Genomic DNA, 26,745 nt, shown 5'->3' with positions numbered 1-26,745 from the left:
AGTTTTTTGGGTCTTTTAAGTATAAGATCATGTCATGTGTGAAAAGAGATAGTTTGACTTCTTCCTTACCTATTTGTATTCGTTTTATTTCTTCTTCCTGTCTTATTGCTCTGGGTAGGAATTCCGAGACTATGTTGACTAGGAATGGAGAGGGTGGGAACCCTTGGGGCATTCCTGACTTTAGAGTTTTTCCCCATTAAGTATGATGTTGGCTATAGGTTTGTCATATATAGCCTTTATTATGTTGATGTACGTTCCTTCTATTCCTAGTTTCAACAGAACTTTTATCGAAGGCTTTTTCTGAATCTGTTGAGATGATCAAGTGGTTTTTGTCTTTGCTTCTGTTAATAAGGTGTATTTCACATTTAATGATTTTCTTATTTGAGCCATCCTTGCATCTCTGGAAGGAAGCTGACTTGGCCATGGTCTATGATCTTTTTTATATGCTTTTGAAATCGGTGTGCCATTATTTTATTGAGGATTTTTCCATCTATGTTCAATAATGAGATTGGCTAGTAATTCTCTTTTTTTGTTGCCAAAAAGTTTGTTTAAATAATTGTTTAATTTTTATTGTTTACCTAAGAATAGTAAAAATAGTGACTTAATATCATTTAATTCTTGAATTCAACTTGCTGTGTTATTCTTAAATAAATTTTTAAAGTGGTTTGCTTGAGCCAGGAAAATTAATAAGGTGGTTACATTGCATTTGGGTTGTGTGTCTCAAAAATCTTTTAATTTGGAGTAATATTCTTCCCTATCCCTTTTTTTCTTTCTTCCTTTTTCATGCCATTGACTTGAAGAAACTAGGTCAGTTGTCTTGTAGAGTGTCCCACCTTCTATACTTGTTGCTCATGTAGCTTACTGATTAGAGTGAGGCTAAAATAGGTTTCAGTATCTATAATTTGCTGGGTTATTAGTGATGAGTTACGTGACTTTGACTTAAAACGTTTTGGATGCTAACTTTTCTTAAAGGGAAATTGTAAGGGTAGTAGTCCTGAGGCTAAAAATCTTTGAAACATTTGAAATGCTAAAAGAAATGAAACTTAATCTAATGGTTTGCTTTTTACACAAGGCGTTAAGTCTGTGCTTCTTAGTTAAAGTCACTAAGCAGTCACTGGGTGGCACTGTTTCTTCTTGTTTAGAAATAGAAAAAGCTGCAAGCATTTGAGGTTTTCATGAGGCAGTACTTAGAGTGTTTTATTAAAAAGCTTATTTGCGTATTGTCTCACTGAATATTTCTTTTTCCCCCACATTTTTAGAACAAGATGTGGAAAATACGTTTATTCCTCCTACTTGCTTTCTTCATTATTTTCTCTTCTCCACCTGAACCTTTTATAAGCATACATCAGTTGATGTTTTGTGGAACAGAGAAAGGTTATGCATAGCTTGTGGATATGCAGTAGTTGCCAGTGGTTTTTTCCTTTATATCTGTCTCCCTCCTTTTTCAGTTGGACTGAAAGGTGTTAAAGAAAAAACTTATTCAAACACTTGTCAAAGATAGGCTGCATTTAGAAGATACTACTACAGTGGGGTTTTGTAGTAGGGGAGAGAGATTGGGCACAACTCTGAATACAATGAAATGTGGCAATTTATAGCCAAGGAGCTGAGGATGTGGGAGTTGTGAGTTGTGGGAGGTGTTAGTAGCTGGAAAGTAACTAAGAGGAAACATCAGAGGTGGAAAGAGCCAGTTTCTGGCCAAATCAACCTAACAGAATTCTTGCTGAAGGCAGGCCAGTATGATCAGACATCTCTGGGAGATTGTGGAGGTGAGGAACCTGATCAGATGTCTGTGATGGTGGTGATGGCGGCAGTGGGGTGGCAGGGTGTGGGGGGAGGTGTGGTGTGTGAGTGTCTATACTCACATATTAAGGTTCTTTCTAAAATCGGGTGATACGGCAATAGTCAGGGAAGTCTGTGAGTCGCAGGCCAGTTAGGAATCCTATTTAGAAGCATGTAACTAAACTTTATTTGCTAGTTACTGAATTAAGAGGCATTTGAATAAAGAGGGCAGTAATGCAGGTTCTGGTTCTGAGCGCCTTTCCTGTGTTCAACCCTTGTCTTTCCTCTTATTAATTGTGCTGTTTGCTCTTGGACAAGTGACTTAACCTCTTTATGCCTCAATTTTCTTTTCTTTTCTTTTTTGGTTTGTTTTTTTCTTTTGAGTAGAATTTCACTATGTAATCCAGGCTGGCTTGAAACTCATGATCTCCTGCTTCTGCCTTCCCAGTGCTGGGATTATGCACATGCACTACCTTGTCCAGCTCAGTTTTCTTTTTTGAGGCAGGGTCTTAGCTGTATTTCCAAGGCTGGCCTTCCATTTTCAGTCCTCTTGCTTCCACCTCTCAAATGGTAGAACTACAGGCATGTGTCATTCATTATTCCTGGCAGTCCCTCAGCTTTCTTAATGTAAAAGGGAAACAATAATAATACTTACTTTTTTTTTTCAGATTGTGATGATTGAATAAACTGATTTGGGTAAAGACTAAGAGTAGTGTTATACAGAGTACGGTTCAATAAATGTCTACTATTACTCTGTTAATGTTATTTATTGTATGTCATCTTTACGTAAATACTTTTTATTTTATTTTACATTTTTGTGTTTTTGGAGGTCAACCTGGAACCTATAGTATGCTAGGCAACTGCTCTATTGGTGAGCTACATTCCAAGAGTAAAAATACCTTTTTTTTTTTTTTTTTTGGTGTACTGGAGATTGAACTCAGGGTCTCATGCTTGCTAAGTAGGCACTCTACCACTTGAGCCATGCCTCCAGGCCTCCAAAAATAAAATACCTTTTAAAAGAATTCGAGTGACTTCATATAACACTGACACCATTTCTGTTGTTTCTAAAACAAACCTTTTGAGCAGTTTTAATAGAATCAGAGTGTAAAAATTAATGTTAAACAAGCAGTCATGAGGAGGAGGAGACGCAAAGAAGGGCTAGAAATGATTCAAGTTGTCATTTGTTGGAAGCAAGGGACTGATTTTAGAATAAAACCTTTTTTTGTGGTCTTGAAATTTGGACATGGCATCCTTTGGGTTATATTTTACTTACTGCATAAAGGCAAATACAAAATGGATCTAAAAATTACAGCCAGTGCTATAGATTTCACTGATTTTTGGTTGAATTGTTTGCTTTAATAATAAATGATACTTTGGTTTAAAATTTAACTTTAGAGCTTTAGTAGAATTCTCACCTCTTTTTTCCCTCTCAATCCTACTGTTCCTATTTTGTTCAGGTTCTTCTGGCTGACAAAATGTTTTTGTAATAATTCATGTTTGAGAAAGTATAGGATAATATATGTTATATAGTAAGTGTAATAAAGATACAATGATGGGCTTTTCCAATTCTGGACACACTTTAGCCACTTAAAGGGCTTGGTTTACTAAGAAAAATATTAATTTTGTTTGAAGTTTTAGCTTACACATTTTATGAAGTAATGCCTTTTTTTTTCTTCTTTAGATTATTCCCTTCTGATTAGGTGGAATATATGATTCTCATTACTTTGCATTAGTTCCAGAGAAGATGTCACTTTTAGCCTATAACTTTTTATACTGTCACTTGTGCTATAATACTGTATTGATAGAATGATCATGATGATATTTTGGCTGTAATTACTCTTTAAAATTATGCATGTATATTTGAGAATATACAACAGTGGCTTAATAAGTAGTCATTGGCCCAGTCGTCAAGTATGCACACAAGGCAAAGGAGGGCCAAGCCTAGTCCTGGCTGAATTAGCTGGTAAAGCTCCAGTGAGCCGCTTTTAGATTCAGGTAGTTTTTTACTTAATTTGCACAGAGAAAGGAAGGTAGCCAGAGGTACCAGCTTCCTGTGGTCCTTGTTTTCTATTCAGAAAGAATGACACTGAAACAAAAGAGATGGATTTTTCCAATGTAGTTATGGGATACCCCATTGTTGAGAAGCTAATTCTAGAATGCAGCTAAATAGTTTTATATTCTGCAGCTGTGTTTTTAAGGGGAGCGAAGCAGAAACCTTTATACCTTCTGATTATGTAAGAGCTGCTGAGAAGTTATCTGATTACTGTCTTAACAGAAGAGATGTGGAGGTGAATGGAGGTAGTTTTGTGGTAGTGTCTTACCAGCCTTCCATTCTTTTGTGTTTTCCAAAACTCTTGAGTAGCTAAGGTGAAAGCCTTTGTCTCTGTGTCCTATGTGGTGATATGTAAGGTTACAGAGGGAAGTAGAGAAGCTGCTTCTCTAAACTTATAGCACAGGCCATCGAAAATACTAAATTAAAGTAACAAAAATGAAATTTGAGTTTTTCATAGAAAAATTTATGTTGACTGGATTACATCTCTGACTGATTTCTGATGCCTAATCTACAAATACATTGTTTAGTCAAAATGATATACTTACATAGTCTTGAATAAGGAAAACTATTCTAAAGTACTGTAATCATTACCACTCCAATATACTTTTGTCCAATTTTTATTGAAAGTACGTGGCCAGTAGGTTCAGCTGGATTGCGACAAGATCTTTTGAAAAAACACTGAAGATACCGTGGGTTTTTGCTTTACATTTGGAGGCACAGGCTTGCTACATTCTCAGTGTGAGAGTCAGGTGTACTTTTGTGATTCTAGGGATTAAACCGAGGGCCTCATGCATTCCAGGCGAGTGCTATAACCACTTGAGCACACCCCAGTCCAAGAGTCAGGTTTTTAAACACTGGTACACATTAGGACCACAGCCTCAGAAACCATATGTGTTTGCCTGTTCTTAGCCTTAAATACCCAAAGGTCATATAGACAGAACTGGAGGAACACAGAGAGTTTGACTACTTTTTATAGCACAGTATAGCGTATTGGTTGATCTGACATACTGCGTGACATCCATAAATCATTTTTTTTTTTTAAAAATTGGATTGCAGTCTATTAGTGGGGGCAAAAAAAGTAAAAATAGAACATACCAGACTGCAATGCAGACATTAGGGTAAGTGTTGTTTTAAGAAACTAATACTTCCTATGACATGTATGTAAACTTCCAAACCTGTAGAAAGAAACTAATACTTTAGGGGTGTGTGTGTGTGTGTGTGTGTGTGTGTGTGTTAAAGTGATAGCAAGTGTAAACTATACTTGGTAATTGTGCATTTTGGCTAAAAATATTTGCTACTATGCCATAGATATTGTGACTATTTCAGATCTCACAGAAAATGTGTGCTTAAAATGTTTTGTTTTGTAGTTCTGATTTGTAGTTGAACACATTTCTTTGCAGTTAGCTTCTGGAATTTATACGTTTGCCTGCTCTCTGTGGAATCACCATACAGACACATTCCTGCAACAATTTTCTTCTGGCAATGAAGCTGCATTTCTAAGTTCACTAGAACGAACTCTACTATCATTAAAAGGTACTATTAAGTTTGATATATTGATGTTTGAAATGGCATACCTCAGAAAAGTCACCATCTTCTGGATGGATTCCTTTTCCTGACTGCAGTGGAAAAATAAGCACCTAATTTCTCCCAGGAATACAAAGGCTTATTGGTCTTTGGTTTTCTTTTGTGAAAATAACTTTTCCTCTACCCTGACCTAACTTATGAAAGCATCTAGTCAGTTGAAGTAGATAACTTACATTCATGTTACTGTGGCCTCTTGCCTCTGAATATATTCCTTGCATGTACCTTCAATATTTGTTTGTACGTTTTATTATTCTGGCCCTTAAACTTATCATTTGTCTTGCTAACTTCCCTAAAGTCTTGAGGCTTGGTTGAGTTTGGGTTTCTAGTCCTCTTTTCCCTAGGAAAGTTAATCTTTCACATTTGTGCCTCGGGTTTACCTGGCTTTTAGGAGATGCTTAGAGGGATGATAATCTTAGCCTTTGCCTTCTTACACTCTGCTTATGAGCATTCCTGAAGTATAATTTCCATTTCACTTTCCATGAGCTGAGTCAATTATCTTGATGAATATATTCTGAGGTTCCTTGACCTCCTACAACACCCGTTTGTCTCATTCTCCTTGTCTTCCAGTCTCTCTCCTGGCACCAGTTCTGGTTGCTAAGACTCTTAGTTTTTTCTTTTGTTGTTTTTGTAGTTATTTTGTTGTTACTGTTTTATCTCATAGGACCTGTTTCTTAGTACAACTCACTGTGCATTCTTCTCAGTTTCATTTATAAACTGTTTTATCGTGCTCACCTTCATACCTTGGAATCCTACCATGTACTCTTGGCACAACCCTATCACTTGGATTGACCAGACAGAGGGAGGTACAACCCCCAAACTTTGAGCACATTTTGGCAAAGTCTGTAAACAAATACGGAATGATTTTAACTGACTGTTGATAAATAAAATTCATTACACTGGTGGCTATACAAGTGAGCAGAGATGATGTTGTCACCACCTTTTTTGGATGGGGCGTGGATTGAACCCAGGCCTCCCACATGCAAGGCCAGTGCTCTAACACTTGAGCCATTCCCTCAGCCCCCACCTTTTTTTTTTTTTTTTTTTTTGAGAGAGAGCCTTGTTAACTTTGCCCAGGCTGACCTTGAACTCACAAGCCACCTGCCTTGCCTACCAAATAGCTGGGGTTACAGGTATGTATTACCACAGCTGGCTTGTCACCATCTTTTGAGGAAGGAATTAAAAGGCCTTGGAGTGAAATGGTTTCACAGAAAGAATTAGGAGAAGTTAACATAAGTCTGGGTATAGATGACTTTGTAGATTATACAGTATTTAATGATTTTTGGAGTTCTTTTGATTAGAGGGTTTTCTTGCCCTCCTGATTTCAAAATCGAACTTTTGAGCCAGAGGAATGTAGCTCTAACTCTTTCTTAGCCTGCTTTATGCTTTTCACTACCTCCTCATCTCAAGGCCTTGAGCATACATGAGCTTTATAAAGCAAACCGTCATAGAAAATATTATTCTTGTAAATTTCTGTCTTAAATGAAGAAATAAGTGGGACCACGATTCTTGTTACATGTGATCTCTGTCTGAATTTACAATAAGTGCATTTAGTATCTTTTAGACATCATGCATTCATTATTTCATTCAACAACTTTGTAGGTATTTGATCCTGAGGAGACACATGTAATAAAATGGACACACATACATGTATAATGACATCCATGATAGCAGCTTTACAGGCTTATGGTAACTGATGACAGGGTCAGAAAAGACTTGTCAGAGAAAGTGATATTTCAGCTACAATCTTAAAGGAAAAGTAGACATTAACTAGCAATGAAGGAGAAAGAAAGGACCTTCCAGGTAGTATGGACATAGTAACACCTGAGTTGCATATAATTGATGTTTTTTATATTGGTAGAAGGTCTTGTAGATAGTCATATTCTAAACTTCATTTTAATGCAGTCTTTAGGCTTCACCTCATGAACATTATCTAAAGGATAATTCTTTAGCTATATAGATAGCAATGCTTATTTAATAAAGTGGCTTTAAATCCTTGGCTCCTGTTCTTATCCTTATCATTGCAAAATTGTAGTGTTATATGTATTTATATTATTCAGTCCTTTAGTAAAGTCTATGAGATAGGATTGTTAACCACATTTATAGATAAAGAAAGTGAAATCTAGAAAATTTGCACAATTTATATGGTTATAGAATAGACATTGAAGAAAGGATTTAAATCTAACACATCTGACTTTAGATGTGTTAGTCCACTTGTCTCTCTGTGCACACTAGTTTCTCAGAGTTACTTATAAGATGTGATGCTTATAGTTGAGCACTGTAGTCTATTACAGATTTGGAAATAGAGTTTAATTCTTATATCCTTTTTAGGGAGATACTATGTTTCTATGTAGCCTAAAACCGAATGAAAGTTTTTTTTTTTTTTTTAATTTAAATCATATCTTAAGGCTTGTAGAAGAGATTACCTCAATTTCAGTTATTGCAAGTAAGAAGTACTAACAGTTAATGAAATTAAGCTTTTGTGAGTCACAAGAACTGGCCTTTGTTCCATCTTTCCCACTAAGTGCCCAACCAAATGGCCAGGGGTCAGTTCTTTTTTTTTTTTTTTTTTTTTTAATTAAATGAGAGAGTAGGAAGTCAAATTAACCTTGAAACTTGATTAGATTTTGTGATTCAGAGTCTATTATAATGGTGATTTTAGTGGGATAAAAGCTGAAAGATAAGATTCACATAAAGCTTCCTTTTACTTTTCAGTGCTGCGTAAGTTAACTGTTTATGGATTTGTGGAACCTCATAAGAATATGGAGGTGATGGTAAGTGATAGAAGTAATTTCTTCCTTGTGACTTGGGGACAGTGTTTGATATTCTCCTGAATGTTTTAAACTGTATTCTTTTTATCGTGAATTTGTTTAAAACAGTTCTTGGTAAGTGACCGTCTAGTTTTTTACCATTTTGCCTGTGTTATAATCAATTTTTAGATTTCTGATGTTTTGACTACATCAAAGTGACTTTTGTACAAAGGAGAGGAAATAGGCCCAGGATAGTTCTCAACATGCCTTGTTACATTTATAATGTTAATTTGAATTGAAATGAAAATGAATTCCTGTGAATTGAATGCTATTTTAACATTATCTAAACATTGTATTAGTATTTATAGCCTAAATGTTTTCCCTATTTAAAAGTGAAAATTTCCCTTTGATCATGACATTAATATATCTTGTTTACAATGAATTTGAAGAATAAATATAGGGGCTGGGGATGTAGCTCAGTATAGGGTGCTTCCTCTAGGCTGTGTGAGGCCCTGGGTTTGACCTCCAGCACAACAATAACAGCAAAAAGGAAAAAAAGAAGAAAACAGAAAAAAAAAAATCACAGACACATAGGAGGAAAAAACCTTAGATAAACCCGTACAAGTTGTGATGTATACACTGTTGTTATATGATGATCTACTATTCCAAGATGCATTTCCCCCCTTAAAAGAAGTGAGATTTGTACATATTCTGATGTGTATCTTCATAATGAATTTCTTTCAGCTGAGATACTGCTTCCCATGAATTTACTTTGGAGACTGTAAGAATCAAAGAAAAATACATCTAATTGCATCTTTTGACATCCCTTAAGGGAGATTTGACCAGAGCCACTTTTTTTAAAAGAAATATTTAACATATTTTATGTATTGGTAGAATTTCAATTAAAGTGATGGTTGTGTTTTAAACCCACTAATAAATTATATATATATGTATATATGTATGTGTGTGTATATATATCTATATCTATATATATAGATATATATAAAATCATTTGTTTCATAAGAATGTACATGCTTATTTTTTAAAAGTTTACAAAAAAGAATTCAAAAACATTTATAATTTTACTACTCAGAGGTATTTCTAAAATTTATAAGTATCCTTTAAGACATTTTCCCCATGTATTCTCTTTTCCTCAGTTTTATATAAATGGGACCATATTTACATGCTGCTTCCTTACCCACTTGAAAAAAGTAGTTTTTTTTTTTAATTAAGCATGTTAATATTGTTATGTCATGTTTTTTAATGATTGTATGGTATGTTTGTATGATTACTGTCAGACTCTTTTTAATTGATAAATTAACATAGTATTCTTATAATTTTGTTGGCTAATTCTCTATTGATACATTAGTATGTTTTCAGTTTTTAATCATTGAGAAAAGGTACTGGAACCAATATTTAGTGCCTGTGTCAGATACTTAGCAAGTTATATGTTTAGGATACATTCCTAGAAATGTAAATGTTGACTTAATGTATACCCACAATTACAAAATTGATACAGATAACGAAGCTGCTGGAAGATATGTAAAAAAGATACATCAGCCTCAGTTTTAAACATTGATACATTTTAATGGCTCTACTGCTGGCAAAGATTTTCTAGAAACCAATTGGGCATATCCTCACTACAACGTAAGTTCCATGAAGGCAGGGACTTTGCTTTATTCATTGTTCACTCCAGAGCTTGGAACAATCTTTCCTACATAATAGGCTTAGGAGTTATCTACGGAATGAACGCGTATATGTCAGAAAGTACATGTAGCATGTGTAATATGACTTTCTCCTAAAGTGACATTAGGAGATTGTGTTTGTCTTTTTTTCCCCCAGAGAAAGCAGATTGATTTGAATTATATTCTTATAAGGTAGAATAGTGGTTTTCAGTGGATACTTTCACAATCTTGTAAGCTATTTTCTTTTTCTTGAATTCTGTTTTGAGTCTGTTCTCTGTCTCTGAAATTATATGCCAGCCTTTGCTGTTGTATATGTCTTATTGTATTAGTAAAGATACATTGACCAGTAGAAGTTAAGTACTTTTCAAGTAATATAAAGATCTTAAAAATAACAGAATTTAAAAGCTGCTGCAGAGCTTATATAGTATTGAGATTTTTCGCTCAGGAGGCAGTCCCATTTGCATCTTAAAGATGGCCGTTCTCTGATAGTGTGGACTTGGGTTATTTACTTATCCTGTTTGATACTCATTTTCCTTTTTGGCAATATGGAGGTGAGATAATAGTCCAACCTCATGGTATGTTGTGAGGATTAAGAGAGATAATGATTTTTATAATGAGCTTGGCAAGTAAAGCGCTCTGGGAATTACAGTTTAATGGTTATTTTAATTTGAGTTTTTGTTCTATTATTACTGTGAAGCCTTAGTTAAATTACTTTGTTTGGACTACAGATTAGTCAGCAGTCTATAATTCTATACATTCTCTGGATGGACTTATTAAAATTGATGGTCTCTATGATTTTTTACTTTGTTTGGAGAGTGCTGACTGATACAGTTGTTCTATTTTGAAAAAAAAGACCACCCAGTAACATTCTTCTGGCTTATGGTTACCATAGGGGACCATTGGACCCCTCTATAGATTTAAGATGCATATTGGGACCTTAGTGATCTTATGTTTTTGAACCTTTTTGCTGTTTCATTATTCTAGAAATTATCACGATGTTATTGTCAATTATTCCTCCAAAGACAAAAATAATAGGAAAGTGGGAGAATGATGGAATTGCCAAAAGCATGATGCAATCAATAGTGAAATTAATTGTTTTTTGTAGTTTACTTGTGCTGCCCATTGTATTGCATCGTGTTCCAAGAAGTTTTTTTTTTTTCTTTTATTATTCATATGTGCATACAAGGCTTGGTTCATTTCTCCCCTCTGCCCCCACCCCCTCCCTTACCACCCACTCCGCCCCCTCCCTCTCCCGCCCACCCCCTCAATACCCAGCAGAAACTATTTTGCCCTTATCTCTAATTTTGTTGTAGAGAGAGTATAAGTAATAATAGGAAGGAACAAGGGTTTTTGCTGGTTGAGATAAGGATAGCTATACAGGGCATTGACTCACATTGATTTCCTGTGCGTGGGTGTTACCTTCTAGGTTAATTCTTTTTGATCTAACCTTTTCTCTAGTTCCTGGTCCCCTTTTCCTATTGGCCTCAGTTGCTTTTAAGGTATCTGCTTTAGTTTCTCTGTGTTAAGGGCAACAAATGCTAGCTAATTTTTTAGGTGTCCTACCTATCCTCACCCCTGCCTTGTGTGCTCTCGCTTTTATCATGTGCTCAAAGTCCAGTCCCCTTGTTGTGTTTGCCCTTGATCTAATGTCCACATATGAGGGAGAACATACGATTTTTGGTCTTTTGGGCCAGGTTAACCTCACTCAGAATGATGTTCTCCAATTCCATCCATTTACCAGCGAATGATAGCATTTCGTTCTTCTTCATGGCTGCATAAAATTCCATTGTGTATAGATACCACATTTTCTTAATCCATTCGTCAGTGGTGGGGCATCTTGGCTGTTTTAACACAGATGGAAAACACCATTCCTTTAATCTACTCTTAGCTTTTATTTAACATAGTTGAGAATTCAGAATTTTTCGTTTCCTCGCTGAAATGGCAAAGAGAAGAAAATTGACAGAGGAACTGTTCCCTACATTTTAGATGACTCAGAGGTTGGATGTTCCAGACTGAGAGCAGCGCCCTAGACAGATGATAGTGAAATTGATCGTCTATGTAAAATCCCAGATCATAAGTCTTCAGATGATGATATCCTAGTTGAATTTTCTCAAACTCAAGGAGTGATGAATTAACAGTGTATTTCTAAGGACAAAGAGGAGATGAGGCATTCTAGAGTTAATCGTTCCTTAGAAAGGACCTTTATCGTCCAATACTTTTTTACAAATCCACCGTATCCCATTTGCTGAAAGAGCATGTAACATCTTTTAGGATGTTTATACACCCAAGGTAAACTTATTTACCCAAAAAAGTTGCTATGTATATGTTCTTACTAAGTTTTTGTTTTCTATTGTCCCTTCATATTTACTTACTTCTGTAAATTACTCATAACATGTCTTAACACATATTTTAAAAAAAAAAGGATCTATTAGACCAAGCTGGTTCCTGGTATGTAAGGGCCAATGTGTCTAATGCTTGAAGTTTAAGAACCTGTGGTTTAAACGGCTGGTGCCAAGGGCTGGGCACCCTGTATCATGTGTGTAACTCCAGCTATTTGAGAGGTGGAAGAGATTGTGAAGATGGTGGTTCTAGGTTGGCCCATACAAAAAGTTAGATCCTTCTCAACAAAAAACTAGGCATGATAGTGCAGGTTTGTAATTCTAGCTACGTAGGAGGTGCAAGTAGGAGGATCAGAGTCCAGGTCAACCCAGGGAACAACAGCAAGTAGTATCAGAAAAACAGCTAAAGTACAGAAGGCTGGGGATATGGCTCAAGTGGTAGAGCCTAGGAATCAGGAGGCCCTGAGTTCTAACCCTAGTGCTGCAAAATAAATAAGTGGTACCAATTACTCATTTACTGAGTACTTCTTATTATTAAATGTTCTTCCTGGATTCTGGATTAGAGTAGTTAACAAAGTTGTAGCTGTTAAGGAGCTTACATTCTAGTGTGTGGAGCCAGATAATATATAGACAAACAGTATGTCAAAAGGTAAGGCCGTGAAAAAAAATTAAACAGATTGAAGAATTGAGAGTGCTTAGTGGCATCATAGAATAATTAATGAATAATTTAAAATTATTGCACTGTGATTTATGTAATTGAAATGAGATACTGAAGAGTAAAGTATACTTTTCATATAAGTATAGTATCTATAGTTATTTTCTTGTGGAAGATGGGTTTATAATAATGAATTATTGTTGGGTGTGATGGTGCACACCTGTAATCATAGATGCTTGGGATGCTGAGGCAGCAGTATTGAAAGTTCTAGGCCAGCCTGGATAACTTATTGAGAGCCTATCTCAAAATGAAAAGGCCCGGAAATGTAGCTCAGTGGTAGAGTGTTTGCCTAGCAACACTCTAGTGTGAGGCCCTGGGTTTGGTCCCTAGTACTGCCCCAGCTCCACCAATGTTATTACTTTATTAGGTTTTGGATTTTTTTTTTTTTTTTTCTCTTCGAGACTGGGTCTTGCTGTGTAGCCCAAGCCTGACTTCGATCCTGCCTCAGCCTCCCTAGTCCTGGGATTACAAATCTGTGCTACCATGATATGCTAGATACGTTTTAGTATCCCTGAAAAAAAGTACAAGGTAAACGTTTGTAACAGAATAAATGAGGTACCTTATTCTTTTCTAGGGCTTTTTACATGGAATATTTGAACGTCTGAAACAGTTTTTGGAATGCAGTAAGTATTTCCCTTGGAGTAAGAACTCTTACTATAGAAATGTTATTCATTAGAGGTTATTCGTTATTGATTAAAGGCTAGGATTAATGAAGGATTAATAAAGATTAATGAGGAGTCCTCATTTGTTAACAGTTTCTGCTCTCCAATATGCAAATCTGGAGACTGTTTTGTCTGAGTCTCCCATTCATTGAACAGTCTGAGTGAGCTCTTTGTGGCAGGCAGATCTTATATATAGCTAAAATTGCTATCTGATATCTTGATAATTAATTTTTTGAAGTTAGATGAGAAGGTTAGCTTTGTCTTCATATACCTGCCTTATCCTGAATGTAGAGAAAAGGATTTTTCTTTAAAAGACCTATTTTGGATGTTCATTCCTTTCATTAATTTCTACTGTCACTATCCATCTACTCCCCCTGTTCAGGCAAACATCCACAACAATTATATGTTGAACAATATTAAGCGTACGCTATATCTCAGATGGTATTTAGATTTCTTGTAGACTCTATTTCTTTCAGTATGGTTCACTTATCTCTGAGATAATAAATTTCTTTCAGTTACTTTTGTGTATATTCCTTATTCATGAACCCGCTCATTTATCTTTGGAATGCTTTGTAATCCTCTATTCCCCAACCCCCATGCAGAGAATTTAGCATTTGTTTCTGTGTTACATTTTATTGACGGTCTATATTTGTGTTATATTACATTTTATTGGTGATCTGTGCGTTATCCTCTCCTGTGTGATTGTAAAAACCTTTCCTTAGGACCCACACACGTGCGTGCATATCCTGGGGGTTTGTGTGTTTGGAGATTTGTTACGTTGAGGAGAGTCTTAATCTCACTTTTTATGATTGTTTTCAGTCAGTTGTTTTCAGTTTAGTAAAAAACATTATTGAACCTGTTGCCTGGTGCTCTCCTGGGCACTGTACATGCAGAGATAAATAAGACAGTTTGTATTATGTAGTAAATTTGAAAAGAAAGAAAGATCATTTTTCTGTGGCTATCACTACAGGAGTAGCAGAAGGAAGAATGCAAGATGAGATAAATGACAAAGCAGTTGTGGAGATTATGATTAGAGAGCAAGCAAGTTGATGGGCTGATGGGTGTTATTCTGAAAGTACAAAATTATAGCAGAGGAATTGTCAGAAGAAATTTGTTCTAAGTTGGGGAAAATGATACTAAGTATGTTAGTCTTTGAATGCTTAATGTGACTTGAAAAATACATCAACCACAAGTGATTGAGTCTTTGAGAAGGTGATTCATGACTCGTTGTTAAAATTGTCCATTTACTTTAAAATGGTTTCAGTTATGGTTAATCTTGTGCAATGTGGCACTATTGATCCCAGGGTCTATTATTAAGTGCAATCTTGTTACTGCTTTTTAAATAATTAATTCATAATGCAAAATATGCAAAAATGTATCTCAGTGTTACTTTGTAAATGTTTTGGTACCTTGTGAATTTATAGAATTTAATTAAAATCGTGTTCTAATGATTGAAATGTATTTTTACCAGGCAGAAGTATAGGTACAGATAATGTATGTAGAAATAGACTGGAAAAGGCCATCATCCTTTTTACTAAAGTGGTAAGTTTTCTTTTTATCTTAAGTATGTTTTCCTAAATATAATACCCATGCTCAGATTTAGACATCCTGATCTCTGCCTCCTGAGTATCTAGGACTTCAGGTGTGAGCCACCGGTACCCGGCTTTAGTTGTCTGTATTTATTACATTCCAAGTGGTCCCAGCAGCAAAAGCCGACTTAAGTTTCTAAGGTCCAGTGTAAAGTTAACCTAGATCCTTGACGCAAAGCAAAGCAAAGCAAAGCAAAATGGGTTGAGGAAGTTAATCTGTAGGGCTGGGCAGTGTGTCTCACTGACACTTTCTTGCATCTCTCCTACCAACAGTCCCAATCCATATGTTAATTATATACGTAAAAAATTTAAAGGTATTATTTAGATGGTTTGTTTTAGAAAACATATTGATTGATTACTAACCTACTGGGTTTTCCAGTTCTGTCTCTTAACTCTAGTTTATTTATTTATTTATGTATTTTTAAAGAAAATGTTGACAGCAATAATTTCAGTTGAGAAATTTGTATTCACGATCTGTAGGACTTTATTAAAACTTTTAAAGCTGTGCATGGTGGAACATGCCTCCCATCCCCGCATTCAGGAGGTGGAGGCAGAAAGTGCACAAATTGAAGAGTAGCTTGAACTATATAGGGAGATCCTATCTCAAAAACCCAGGGGGATGGGGAACCCTTAATTGGGACACTTTAAACACGGATCCAAATAGAACTGAATAACTTTGAGTGTCCGTGAAGTAATCACTCAGCTTCTGCAATTATCAGCATGGTCAGTTCTGTTTTATCTGCATGCTTCCTCCCTCTCTTCACTCTCGCTGATTATTGTGGAGCAAATCCAAAGTATATCATTGGTTTTGTTTTGGTTTTTTTGGTTTTTTTACGACACTGGGGCTTGATCTCGGGGCCTCACGCTTGCTAGACAGGCGATCTTAGCGCTCGAGCTACTCCACCAGCCCTTATATCATGTTTTTGGTAAATATTTGAGTATGTATCATTAAAGTGGTAAGATTTTTCTTTAAAAACATGAACTTAACACACTGAATCACATTTAAAAATAGAAATGACTTGTTCATATGTTTTAAATATCTACTTAGTTTTCAGATTTTTCTGTCTTACAAAATTTTCGGGTTGGTTTATTTGATTTGGCTCAAACGGTGTCAGTTATCTTCTCATGTTTTTTCCCCTGGCTTTTTATTTGTTGAAGTAACAGGTAACTTCCTGTAGTGTTTTCTCATGTATTATTTAACATTTTCTTTTGTCTCCACACTCCTCCTCCTGTGTATCTTATCAATTTATAGTTAGATCTAGGGGCTTGGTCATCCAGGTTTTTTTACTGTGGGAGAGGCTAGGAATGACGAGCATTCCATAGGTGGTGCTGTGTATCTCACGTTGCGTCACAGGGAGGAACATGACACTTGGCTGGACTTACATGAGGGGTGAGCTGTGGGAACTCTTCAGCAGCCTTTCCCCTCTCCATGATCATTCTCGAGATCCATTATCTAGTTACAGGTTACAAAATGATTACATTCTCTCTCTCTTGTTCCTTTTGTATTTATTAGCTGGAATTCTTCTGTAAAGGGGAAATCTCCTTCAGCAAGTGTTTGATACGTTGAAATACAGTTCATACAGGAAAGGCAGAATTATTTTTTACTGTTCCCCTTATTACTTTGAAAAAGTCTACCTTTGTATACTTAATGCTTTTTGTTTTACACTCCCCCATTGTTATCAAATTAAACATGAAGTGGGTCTGTTTTGGTTCCTTTATTGGAAATAATAGTAAATTCTTTTTCTGTGATATAAAGTGGGAAAATCCACATTCTGAGGTACAGTCAAACCTGCATACAGAGAGAGTCCCCAGCAAGGCTTGAAGCTTGGAATTATGCATTGGTAAATCTATGATTCAAGTGATTATCTTCCAGTTTGGATTTGGAAAAACTATGTTTTAATTTTTTTCTTCATAGCTTTTGGACTTCTTGGATCAACATCCCTTTTCATTTACTCCTCTAATTCAGAGATCACTGGAATTTTCTGTGAGCTATGTTTTTACAGAAGTTGGTGAAGGTGTTACATTTGAACGATTCATTGTCCAATGCATGAATCTTATTAAACTGATTGTCAAAAATTTTGCTTATAAGCCATCCAAATATTTTGAAGGTAATATTCTATTAGTTTTTTCTCCCCTTTTCATTTATTTATTCTAATCCTTGAAGTAATTACTATTTTCTATGAATTTTTCTTGAAATTTGTCTATTTTAGTCTGAAAAATAAACTGTTGACGTGACAGAAATAGAGAAAAGGATCACAGTCTTTAATATGTGAATATCAACTTTTAAGAAACTACACAGTGTGTTTCGTAAGCTGTCTTTTTTTAGTACAATAGAAGATTGGCTGAAGCTTCGAGATTTTTAAGAATTATATACTCCCCAATAACCACTGCAGCTAGTGTTGTACTCAGTTGAATAATCAGAAGTTTTCTCTGATTTTCTATAAAGTCCGGTTGCTTGAAGACAGGCTAAATTGTTTGCTATTTTATTGAGAATTCATTTATGTGTATATGAACCAAGATGAATGAGGAGGTCTTGTTGGGTAAGGGTGGGGAGAGCGTGAGAGTGAGAGGTCACTTTGAAATATTGTGATAGTATAGCACAGTAATGTGCAAGCTGTAGTGGTAAGACAGCTGGATTGATGTAGGTGTATTATAAAGGAAAGGGTATCTTTGAAATTTGCTCACATTAAAAAGATAACCAATTATATCGTTTTCCCGTGAGAGTGTATTTTTCATTTTGGTTATATAATCTAACTTAGAATGTTTGCCTGTACCAGTAACTGGGAAATTTTATTTTTCTAGACAGCAGCCCCGAAACGCTTGAAGCCCATAAGATTAAGATGGCATTCTTCACATATCCCACATTGACAGAGATATGTAGAAGATTAGTTTCTCATTATTTTTTATTAACTGAGGAAGAGCTGACAATGTGGGAAGAAGATCCAGAAGGCTTCAGTAAGAATTAGTTTTTTTTCAGTTTTTGCGTGGCTTGCCTCTCTCCTCCAGAAACAGATAATTCTTTGAATGATAGGTATAATAATACTGTATTTTAATGTGAGAGTTTTAATCAGGGAATCTTGGGTTTTCAAAATTAACCTTTTGTCTTACGCATTAGAATAAATTGAGAAGCAGAAAGTGAGTGACTTCCTTCAAATATGATGGAAAATTTTGCCTAGAAAGACACCCTTTAATTTTTAGATTTCCTCATAAATACAGTTTAAAACAAAAATAGAAAATAAATTCATCTGTGTTGTCAGTCAGTTTCTATTTCTTGATTCATTCCATATTTTAAAAAAAAACTAAAAAAATGTTATCCTCATATAATAGTTGTACAGGGGGATGAAACTTTGGGGATGCTTATCTTCCTTCTCTTTTTATTCAGAAAATAAATAACACTGCACGACATATCCCTCTTTTTTGTTTGCTTTTTCCTAGCTAGAATCTTATGTTTCAATTTGCTTTTTCACTTGCACTGAGTCTCTCGGTTATTGAGAGTCCTGACATATTTTACTTTAAATACAAATACATAGAGGACATTTATGGAAAGTATGACTAATCATGTTATCTTGAAAAACAAGATTACTGTATTGAAATGAAATGATTCTCAGAGTGGTAGTGATGCTGTAATAGGTACTCTGGAAACATAGGTGCTTAGAGCTCTCTTCCATAAAGAATTGTTGGTCAAAGTGAGAATGCCTATGGATTTGATAAGCAGGTGATAGGTGGTCATAAGATACGTATGTGCGATTTGGAGCTCACAGAAAAGACATCTGTGTAAGACCTGTTTTCTCAAGTATTTGCGTTTAGTGCTGAAAGGTCTTCACAGAAATATTATATCGTTGTTATTGAAATCTTTGTTTCCCAAAATGAAATGTTTGAAAGCATCATTATCACATTTCTGGAGAGCATCATCTGTCATGTTTTTAGTTGCAGCAGTGGAAGAAATAGGAGGGGATTCTTGGAAATACAGTTTGAGGGTAAGTATTAATTGAAAGAAAACTCTACAGAGAAAAGCTTAGTCCTTCAAAAACTCTTAGTGGAGAATGACACTGTGTTGAAGATTCCAAACATTTAGTTAGACAGGTAGGAAACTTTATAATTGGAAGAAACTGTGTACCTAATAAAAAATTATTTAACTAAATTATCAGCATTTCCAAACTGAAACCATCCTCATTTGTTAGTGAGGTTGTTTGGGAAATAATCGTCATTGCACAAATGGACAGTGTTTTTGCAAGTGAAAGCTACCACTTTTTGGCTAGAAAGACCTCTCTTCACCCCCGCCCCCACCCCATTCTAAATATTTCCTTAATAAAACTATTTTCCATACCTTATTTCTCTTACCAAGTAGCATGATTCTCAGAGACCAGCACATTGCTATCAGTTAGAGAATGTTTTAAAAGCATCCTATTTATATGACATGTTTTACTTTTAGGAAGATTTATAAAATGTTGGTATTGAGGTGTGTTTTTGTTAAAACCTGTTTTTACATATCGTGTTACTGGTTTTCTATAAATCTATGATAGTGTTTTAGAACTATCTGATAGTGTTCAGAAGTTTAGGATTAGAAACCTGAGAAATGACCACAACTTCTAAACATGTAATGTGATTTTTAAAAACTCTCTCTTTCTTTATGGGTAAGAACAATCATATGAGAAAACAGAGTTTGTATTTCAATAAAATTGTAATTTTTCATTAAAAAAAAAAAAGAAAAGAAAAAGAAAACAGAGTGATATCTAATGAGCCTTTCACGATAATCTAGTTTTGCATGGATTATCTTGTCCTCCACCCCAGTGTTTTAAGCAAACTTATCTCACTGTCATTTAACCCTTATATATTTCGGCATGTATGGCTATACGATTCCTTTCTAAGCGTAAAGCAAAATACTGTAAACGATTAATTATAATGTTCTTAACACTTTTAAGAATCAAATAGTGATTGCTTTTTTAATGTAGCTAACTGATTTCTGTTGGTGTTTGTGTTTGTTAAAAGAAATGGTTCTTTTGATAGTGGAGTGAATTCATGAGTTCTTTAAAGTCATTGTACAGATTATCATTTATAGTGCTGAACTATAAAAGAGTGTGGCTACAAAAGGAGCCAGCACACTTGGCCCACAGAAAAATTATTTTTGAGTGCTTGATGCCAAGTGATTAAAATAATGAAATAAGGCTTCTGCTTGTTATGAATTAAATTATTATAACTTGCCCTTGTTTTCCATTGTGCCACAAAAAAAGTAGTGATCCTTTTCTTTTCTCTTTGCTGTATTGGGGATGGAACTCAGGGCCTCATACATACTAGGGAAGTACTCTTTTCACTGAGCTACACCCTCAGCCTCGGGAGTCTTACATTAACAAAAATAAAATGAAATAAAAAACTGGAAATGTTTCAGAATTGTAGGGTTAGGAGAATGAGTGCTTTTTGCTTCTATTGTAATAATCAATACAATATACGATTCTCTTTATTAGAAATTTGTCATTTCCTCCCTCCAGCCTTGCACTGAAGTCCTATTTATAGATATATTCCGTGAATATAATCAAACTCTTACTCCTGTACTTCTAGAAATGATGAAAACACTTGAAGGTAAGGTATGTTTTGTGATAATTTTATTGATCCATTTAACTAATGGTCAGCTGAAATAGCCTGTGTGCAATGTGTTATCTCGTAGGTCATATAATGAGTATGACTTTGACAATGACTGAATGTCTTTTTTTCCTGCAAGGATGGTGTTTGAGATAGGCCTTGAATTATTATTTGGAATGTGATAGTTAGATTTTGCTGTTGTAAACATGACAACAACATCATGCAGAATGCCAGTCATGTTGCTTGGGGAAATTGTCTCTCTAGAGCAGGTTGAGGGAATAGCGGAAAAGTTAAAGTACTACCTCAGAGCAGTGCTAGGGGGAATGGGAAGAAGGTGATGGATTTACACGAGGAGGATGAGGCAAATTTTAGATATCTGATCATTGCATTTTATACATAAGTAATTAATTGATTAACCATTAATGAACATTGATTTATGTTTTTGACTTTTCTGCTAGACTGTAAGTTCCAGGGCACGTTGTTCATGCCTGTTTTATTCATTCTTTATTTCCAGTGCCTGACATACTTACTTACTATTTGATGGTGGATTGACTTTGGTGACTGATGAAACATGTGGGGAAAGGGAAAGGGGCCAAAAGTGCTCCTGACCTTTGAGTCGTCATGACAGGGAAGACAGAAATAGACTTTTTGTGCATGCGCATCAGGAAGCTTAGGAGAGAAAAGAGATTCAAAGACAGAATCTAAGGTTTTTATGCATACGTAGAGGAAGAGGTGAAAGGTCCTTCAAAAAAGTGAGGTCAGAAAATATCCCAGAAGTGTGAAGGGAAGTATAAGTGTATCCTGGTGAAGAGCATGTTGTCGGAAGTGGGAAGTGTGTGAAATGCTTTAATGAGGTGGAAGGCAGTCGAATCTTTTTGAGAGAATAGATTACCCATTTAGTTGGGACAGGAATCATGCTGTATAGGATCAAGAGCTGAGTAGCAGAAATGCAAGGACACACAGCAAGAGAATCTCTTGTAGGGAAGGAGATTCCTGATCTTGTTTGTGGTAAGAGTAAGCTTTTGTTCTTTGAGAAGCTCAATATTCTACTTAAAATAAGCCAAGGAGGGAAAATGAGCTATCTGCCCATTTTGTTTTAAAGATAATTTGAGCATTTTTGTACTTACGGGTTAACTTGTAGGGTACAAGTTACTGATTTCTTTTTTTTCTATTCTTCTTCTTTTTTGGTAGTACTGGGGCTTGAACACAGGGCCTTGAACTCAGAGCCTTGGTTCTTGCTAGACAGGCTCTCTACCATCTACCACTTGAGCCATGCTTGCAGGCCTTTTTGCTTTAGGTATTTTTTTTGACTAGGGCCTTCCATTTTCTGTCTGGGCTGGCTTGGACAGTGATTGATATCCTACTCACCCTTCCTGCATAGCTGAGATGACAGGCACATACCACTATACACTATACTCACCATTTTATTGGCTGAGATGGGGTGTGTTGAACACTCCCTGCTCAAATTTTGATCCTCCTGAACTCTACCCCGGGTGGCTGGGATTACAGAAAGAGCTGCTTGGCCCTGCTACTGATTGATTGATTGATTTATTTATTTATTTATTTTATTCCTTTGTGGATACAATGTTTTGGTCATTACTCCCCAGACCAAGGGTTTTTGCTAGTTGACGTAAGGATAGCTATATAGGGAGATTCCTAGCATTGCTTCCATGTACATATGTGTAATTACAGATTCTTAAATTTGATAGTATTTATACTGTCTATGTTACTTTGTGAATTTTTTTAATATTATTTGTGTTTTCTTCACAGTTTAGTTTTCTTAATTCACTGCAGGAAGGATAAGCTATTTAGATTACATTGTGATTGGTTGTTGTCTGCTGACTTCTGAGTTCAGTTTTCTTTTAGCTCTGTAGCAATTTGCATGTTTAGGACTGTGCTTATTCTAGCTGATTGGAACATTAAGATTAAAGATTTATGTTTGGCAGCAGCAGAGTGCTTTGAAAAAAACTTTTCAGAAGGTTTTCTAAAGAGATAATATTTCCTAAGTAAATTGTTTTCCATGTCAGCTGCTAGTTTCCTTCATGAATAGTAGCCTAGGCCGTCAAACTTCTTATTCTAAAGTGGTCACATTTCATAGTGACTGTCACTTTCGGTTTGTACTTTTCATTTTATTGTCACTCTTTATTTAATATACAGCATGGAATACTACTTAGTCTTAACAAAGAGGGAAGCTGTGTTTTATGACAACATGGATGGAATTGGAGATTATGTCCAGTGAAATATAGCACATGTTCTCACTTCCATGTGAAATCGAAAACAGTCTAACTTACAGAAGCAGAGAGCAGAATGGCGTTTGGGGATGGGGAGAATGAGGAGATGATGGTCAAACGGTACAAAGTTGAGGGAGAGATAGTTTTTCTTTCTTAAAACTTCCATTACACACCGTGGCAAATATAGTTAGCACAGTTTTATTAAGCTCAGTGGTTTTATTCATTCTTGTATTTCCATATGGGCGTACGATGTACCCTGATTAAATTCACCTCCTTATTCCTCTCCCCTCACTTCTTAAAAGAATTTCACAGGTTTCGCTGGGCCATTTTCGTATATGCGTATAGAGCACTGCAACCATATTTATCCCCCTTCATCCTTCCCGATCCCACTGGTTCCCACTTCCAAAGAACCTGTTTCACATTGTTGTCATTCATTTTTAAGGAGTAGATTCCACATATGAGAGGGAACATTTAATGTTTGTCTTCTCAGTCTGGCTTATTTTGCTTAACATGATGATCTCTAGTGACATGTATTTTTCTGAATGATATAATTTCGTTCTTTGTGGCTGATTAATACTCCATTGTGCATATAGTTCTTACACATTTCAAAATTTCTAAGAGAACATTTGAAATATCACCACAAAGCTGTTAAGTATTTGAAATGATAAGTAATATTAACCCTAGTTTTGATTTAATTATTCCACACTGTATTAATAAGTCAGAGCATCTTTTTTCTACCTCATAGTTTTAGATAATTATAAATTGTTAATTACAATATCAGTAAAACAATAAAATGTTATTTAAAATATAATTTTCTATAGAAAGGCAGGTACTGCCTAAACTTACTCCCACATAAAATACAAAAAGTTGATCTTACAGAAGATGCAGGTAGAATGGTGGTTTCCAGAGGCTGGGGAGAATTGGGAGGGGTAAGAGGTGAGCAAAGTTTGATGAGCGGGTGCTAAGGTACAGACAGATAGGAGAAAGTAGCTCTGGCATGCTGTTGCACATTTTTGTATGACTGTATCTGACAACAAAGTACTGTGCATTTTAGAAAAATAGAAAGAAGAAAGGATTTTGAATGTTTCTACAAATGTTAAACCTTTGAAGAAAGATGTTTAATCTGATTTAAACGTTACACTATACACAGATATCAAAATATCACACGCTGTCCTGTTAACATGTATAATGTTTATGTTTTTATGTATTAGCTAAACCTTAAATTAAAAAAAATATTATTTACCTTCACTGTTTTTTTTTTTTTTTTTTAATTTTAGAGCCCACCAGTGTGGAAGATATGCATGCATTGTTAATCAAAGATGCTGGTATGTTATTCTTATGTGATTTAGAAATATGTATTAACTCAGTGGACAAAGGGTCTGTTTTGTGGTAGATTTTGTGCAGGCTGTGTTGCAATACATGAGTAGTTAAAACACAGGGACTGTCTGGTGAGGGAGATTACCAAGTAAGCAGGCAATTATAACACTGTACAGGACAGTTAATGGTAGGTAAGTGTGTGGTAAGCACAAGGTAGTTTTCTATACTTAGGGAAAGATTCCTAAAGAACCACAATGTGAGAACTCAAGAGTAAGTAGAAGTTAGCTGTACAAGGGGTGACTGAACAGTATGTAGAAAGACTTGCAGGTGAGAGGAGCAAGCCCTTGTAGAGGCTGGAGTGTGACTTGTTTTGCATTAACTGGAACATGGAAGGTAAGTGCTTGTGGCGAGTGATGATACTGGAGAAAGATGAGCAAAGACCATATCACAAAATACTGCCTCCATTTAGAAGCAGATACTGAACTTTTTTGTTTTTTGAGACGAGATTTCATTATGTACCCAAGGCTGGCCATGAACTTGGCAGGTAACCCAGGCAGGCCTCCAAAGTGTTGGGATTGCAGGGCATGTGCCATTACACCTGGCTGTTCAGATACTATTTTATTTAATATTTTTTGTTACTGGGGCTTGAGGTACTCTACCAGCCCCATTTTATGATTTGACCATAATACTAGAATTAATTTAATTTTCTACTTGAAATTTCTGAGAAGTATTTGGGGAAAACATGGAGAAAGTAATTTAAACCATGTCTCTAAAATGTTGATTTCAGTCATCTCCCCATCTAACAGAATATATATATTTTCCTTAATTAACATATTACATGTTTCAAAATAGGTTTAGTTTCTCTCTCTCTCTCTCTCTCTCTCTCTCTCTCTCTCTCGTTCTGTCTCTTTGTCTCGAGTGGGTAACTTGGACTGTCTTGGAACTTGCTGTGGATCCCACGCTGGCCTCGAACTTGCTACTTTCCTGTCTTAAGTGCTGGGACTACAGGTGTGACTGGTAGTATGTTTAGTGTTTTACATAAGGCCAAATATCTGAAATCTTTAATTTTCTTTATTAAATTTTCTTCTCAGTGTATAATGCTGTTGGATTAGCTGCTTTTGAGCTGTTTGACAGTGTTGATTTTGATCAGTGGTTTAAAAACCAACTTCTTCCGGAATTACAAGTCACTCACAATAGGCAAGTATAACATTTTATGTTTATTATACACTTCTTTTGACTTAATTGATTTTCTAATGGAAGAAAGGAGACATTAAAATTGCTTATAGTTTTTAGAAAGCCACAGTACGACTTAGTCAGCAATAGCTAGTATAGAAAAGACTGTAAGACTTGTGACTCTTATAACTGAAACTTCACAAAGAGTTGGCTTTTATGTTATTTTACTGCAAAAGTGAACCATCACATTAAGGAAGTATTTGACATTGTATATGATAGTTTGTAGAAAAAAAGAAGGAGGACTTTATGTAGAGATGTGAGAAGATAAAAGGTCTGTGAGTTCCAGATACGAACTATACACAAAAGAGGAACAGTTGACAGGTGCTCAGCCTGATGTCAGAAGTAGCCTCACCAAGGTAACGCCCATGCATGGTGACCGTCTTGGGGATCACATAAAGCCATACCACCAAGTTTTGCAGAGAGATGTAGAGATGTAGAGAAACCATGACAAAAAGCACTCGAATGTACTTCAGATTCTTACTAAGGTGTCTAACTCCATAGTGTAAATCCCTTTGATTTGCATTTAGCACTCTTGCCCATTTCTTTCATTTTATTTGTGTTTACGAACCTGCCTATTTTATTTTTCTGTGTTGAATGAAAAGAATGGAAGGGAAAAAGTCTTTCATAATTTTTTTAAAGTTTCTTTGTTTCAAATTAGAGACTCTTATCTAGTGCCTATTAGAATATATAGTTTATAGTCATAGATTAGGAAATACTTGTTGACTAAATTATTGAATGAATAGAAGGCCACCCAGTTATGGATCATTTTACAAACATTTAGAGCCTAGAGTTATAACATGGGAGATGCTTTGAAAGTAATTTTGACTAGTAAATAGTGATTTATCTCTTTAGTTTTTCAGTCATTTAGTCTGTCACCATGTTTTCATCAACTAGAATTTGCTACCTCTTACAGAGTCAAATTACCTTTGGCTGTGTCCTCTGGGAGCTAGTAAGCCTTTGATAAGAGAGAAAGCCTCCATTGGAGAGACCAATGTGAGGCCTAATTGTCCTTAAAGCATGGAAGTGATTTAGTTTAAGACTTTCGCTGCATGGTACAGTAGTTCCTCTCATGTGACTATTAAACACTTAAGATGTGTTTAGTGAAACTGAAGAAATAACGTTTCAGTTTGAGTTTATTTAAATTTAAAAATCAAAGCTTTTACCAAATATGTACTGATTACATGGTGAAGTGAGAGTATTTTAGGTGTGTTGGGATAAGTAAAAATATTAGAAT

The 26,745-nt window shown here is 35.5% G+C and overlaps 1 protein-coding gene across 8 annotated transcripts in view; it reads left to right on the top strand.

Annotated features, from left to right (window-relative positions):
• Window positions 1–5,232: 5,232 nt before the first annotated feature.
• The window catches only part of LOC109676084 (importin-11), a gene marked incomplete at its 5' end in the record, with an annotated part of 132,332 nt that continues 110,819 nt past the window's right edge, over window positions 5,233–26,745 (top strand). For 7 of the 8 annotated variants that reach the window (XR_012444926.1, XR_012444925.1, XM_074064586.1 and 4 more), the window contains 10 exon segments: window positions 5,233–5,365; window positions 8,129–8,187; window positions 13,477–13,525; window positions 15,036–15,106; window positions 17,069–17,261; window positions 17,956–18,108; window positions 19,081–19,130; window positions 20,616–20,730; window positions 24,239–24,286; window positions 25,370–25,475. Coding sequence is in view for 6 of the 8 variants with exons in the window: in XM_074064586.1 (XP_073920687.1) it covers window positions 5,233–5,365; window positions 8,129–8,187; window positions 13,477–13,525; window positions 15,036–15,106; window positions 17,069–17,261; window positions 17,956–18,108; window positions 19,081–19,130; window positions 20,616–20,730; window positions 24,239–24,286; window positions 25,370–25,475 (977 nt within the window). 8 annotated transcript variants of the gene reach the window in all.

This window comes from Castor canadensis, unplaced genomic scaffold, assembly GCF_047511655.1.
Source record: "Castor canadensis unplaced genomic scaffold, mCasCan1.hap1v2 HAP1_SCAFFOLD_114, whole genome shotgun sequence".
NCBI classification, from domain to species: domain Eukaryota; kingdom Metazoa; phylum Chordata; class Mammalia; order Rodentia; family Castoridae; genus Castor; species Castor canadensis.
The sequence above is the reverse complement of the archived record's forward strand: the minus strand, read 5'-3'. Positions and strand labels throughout refer to the sequence as shown.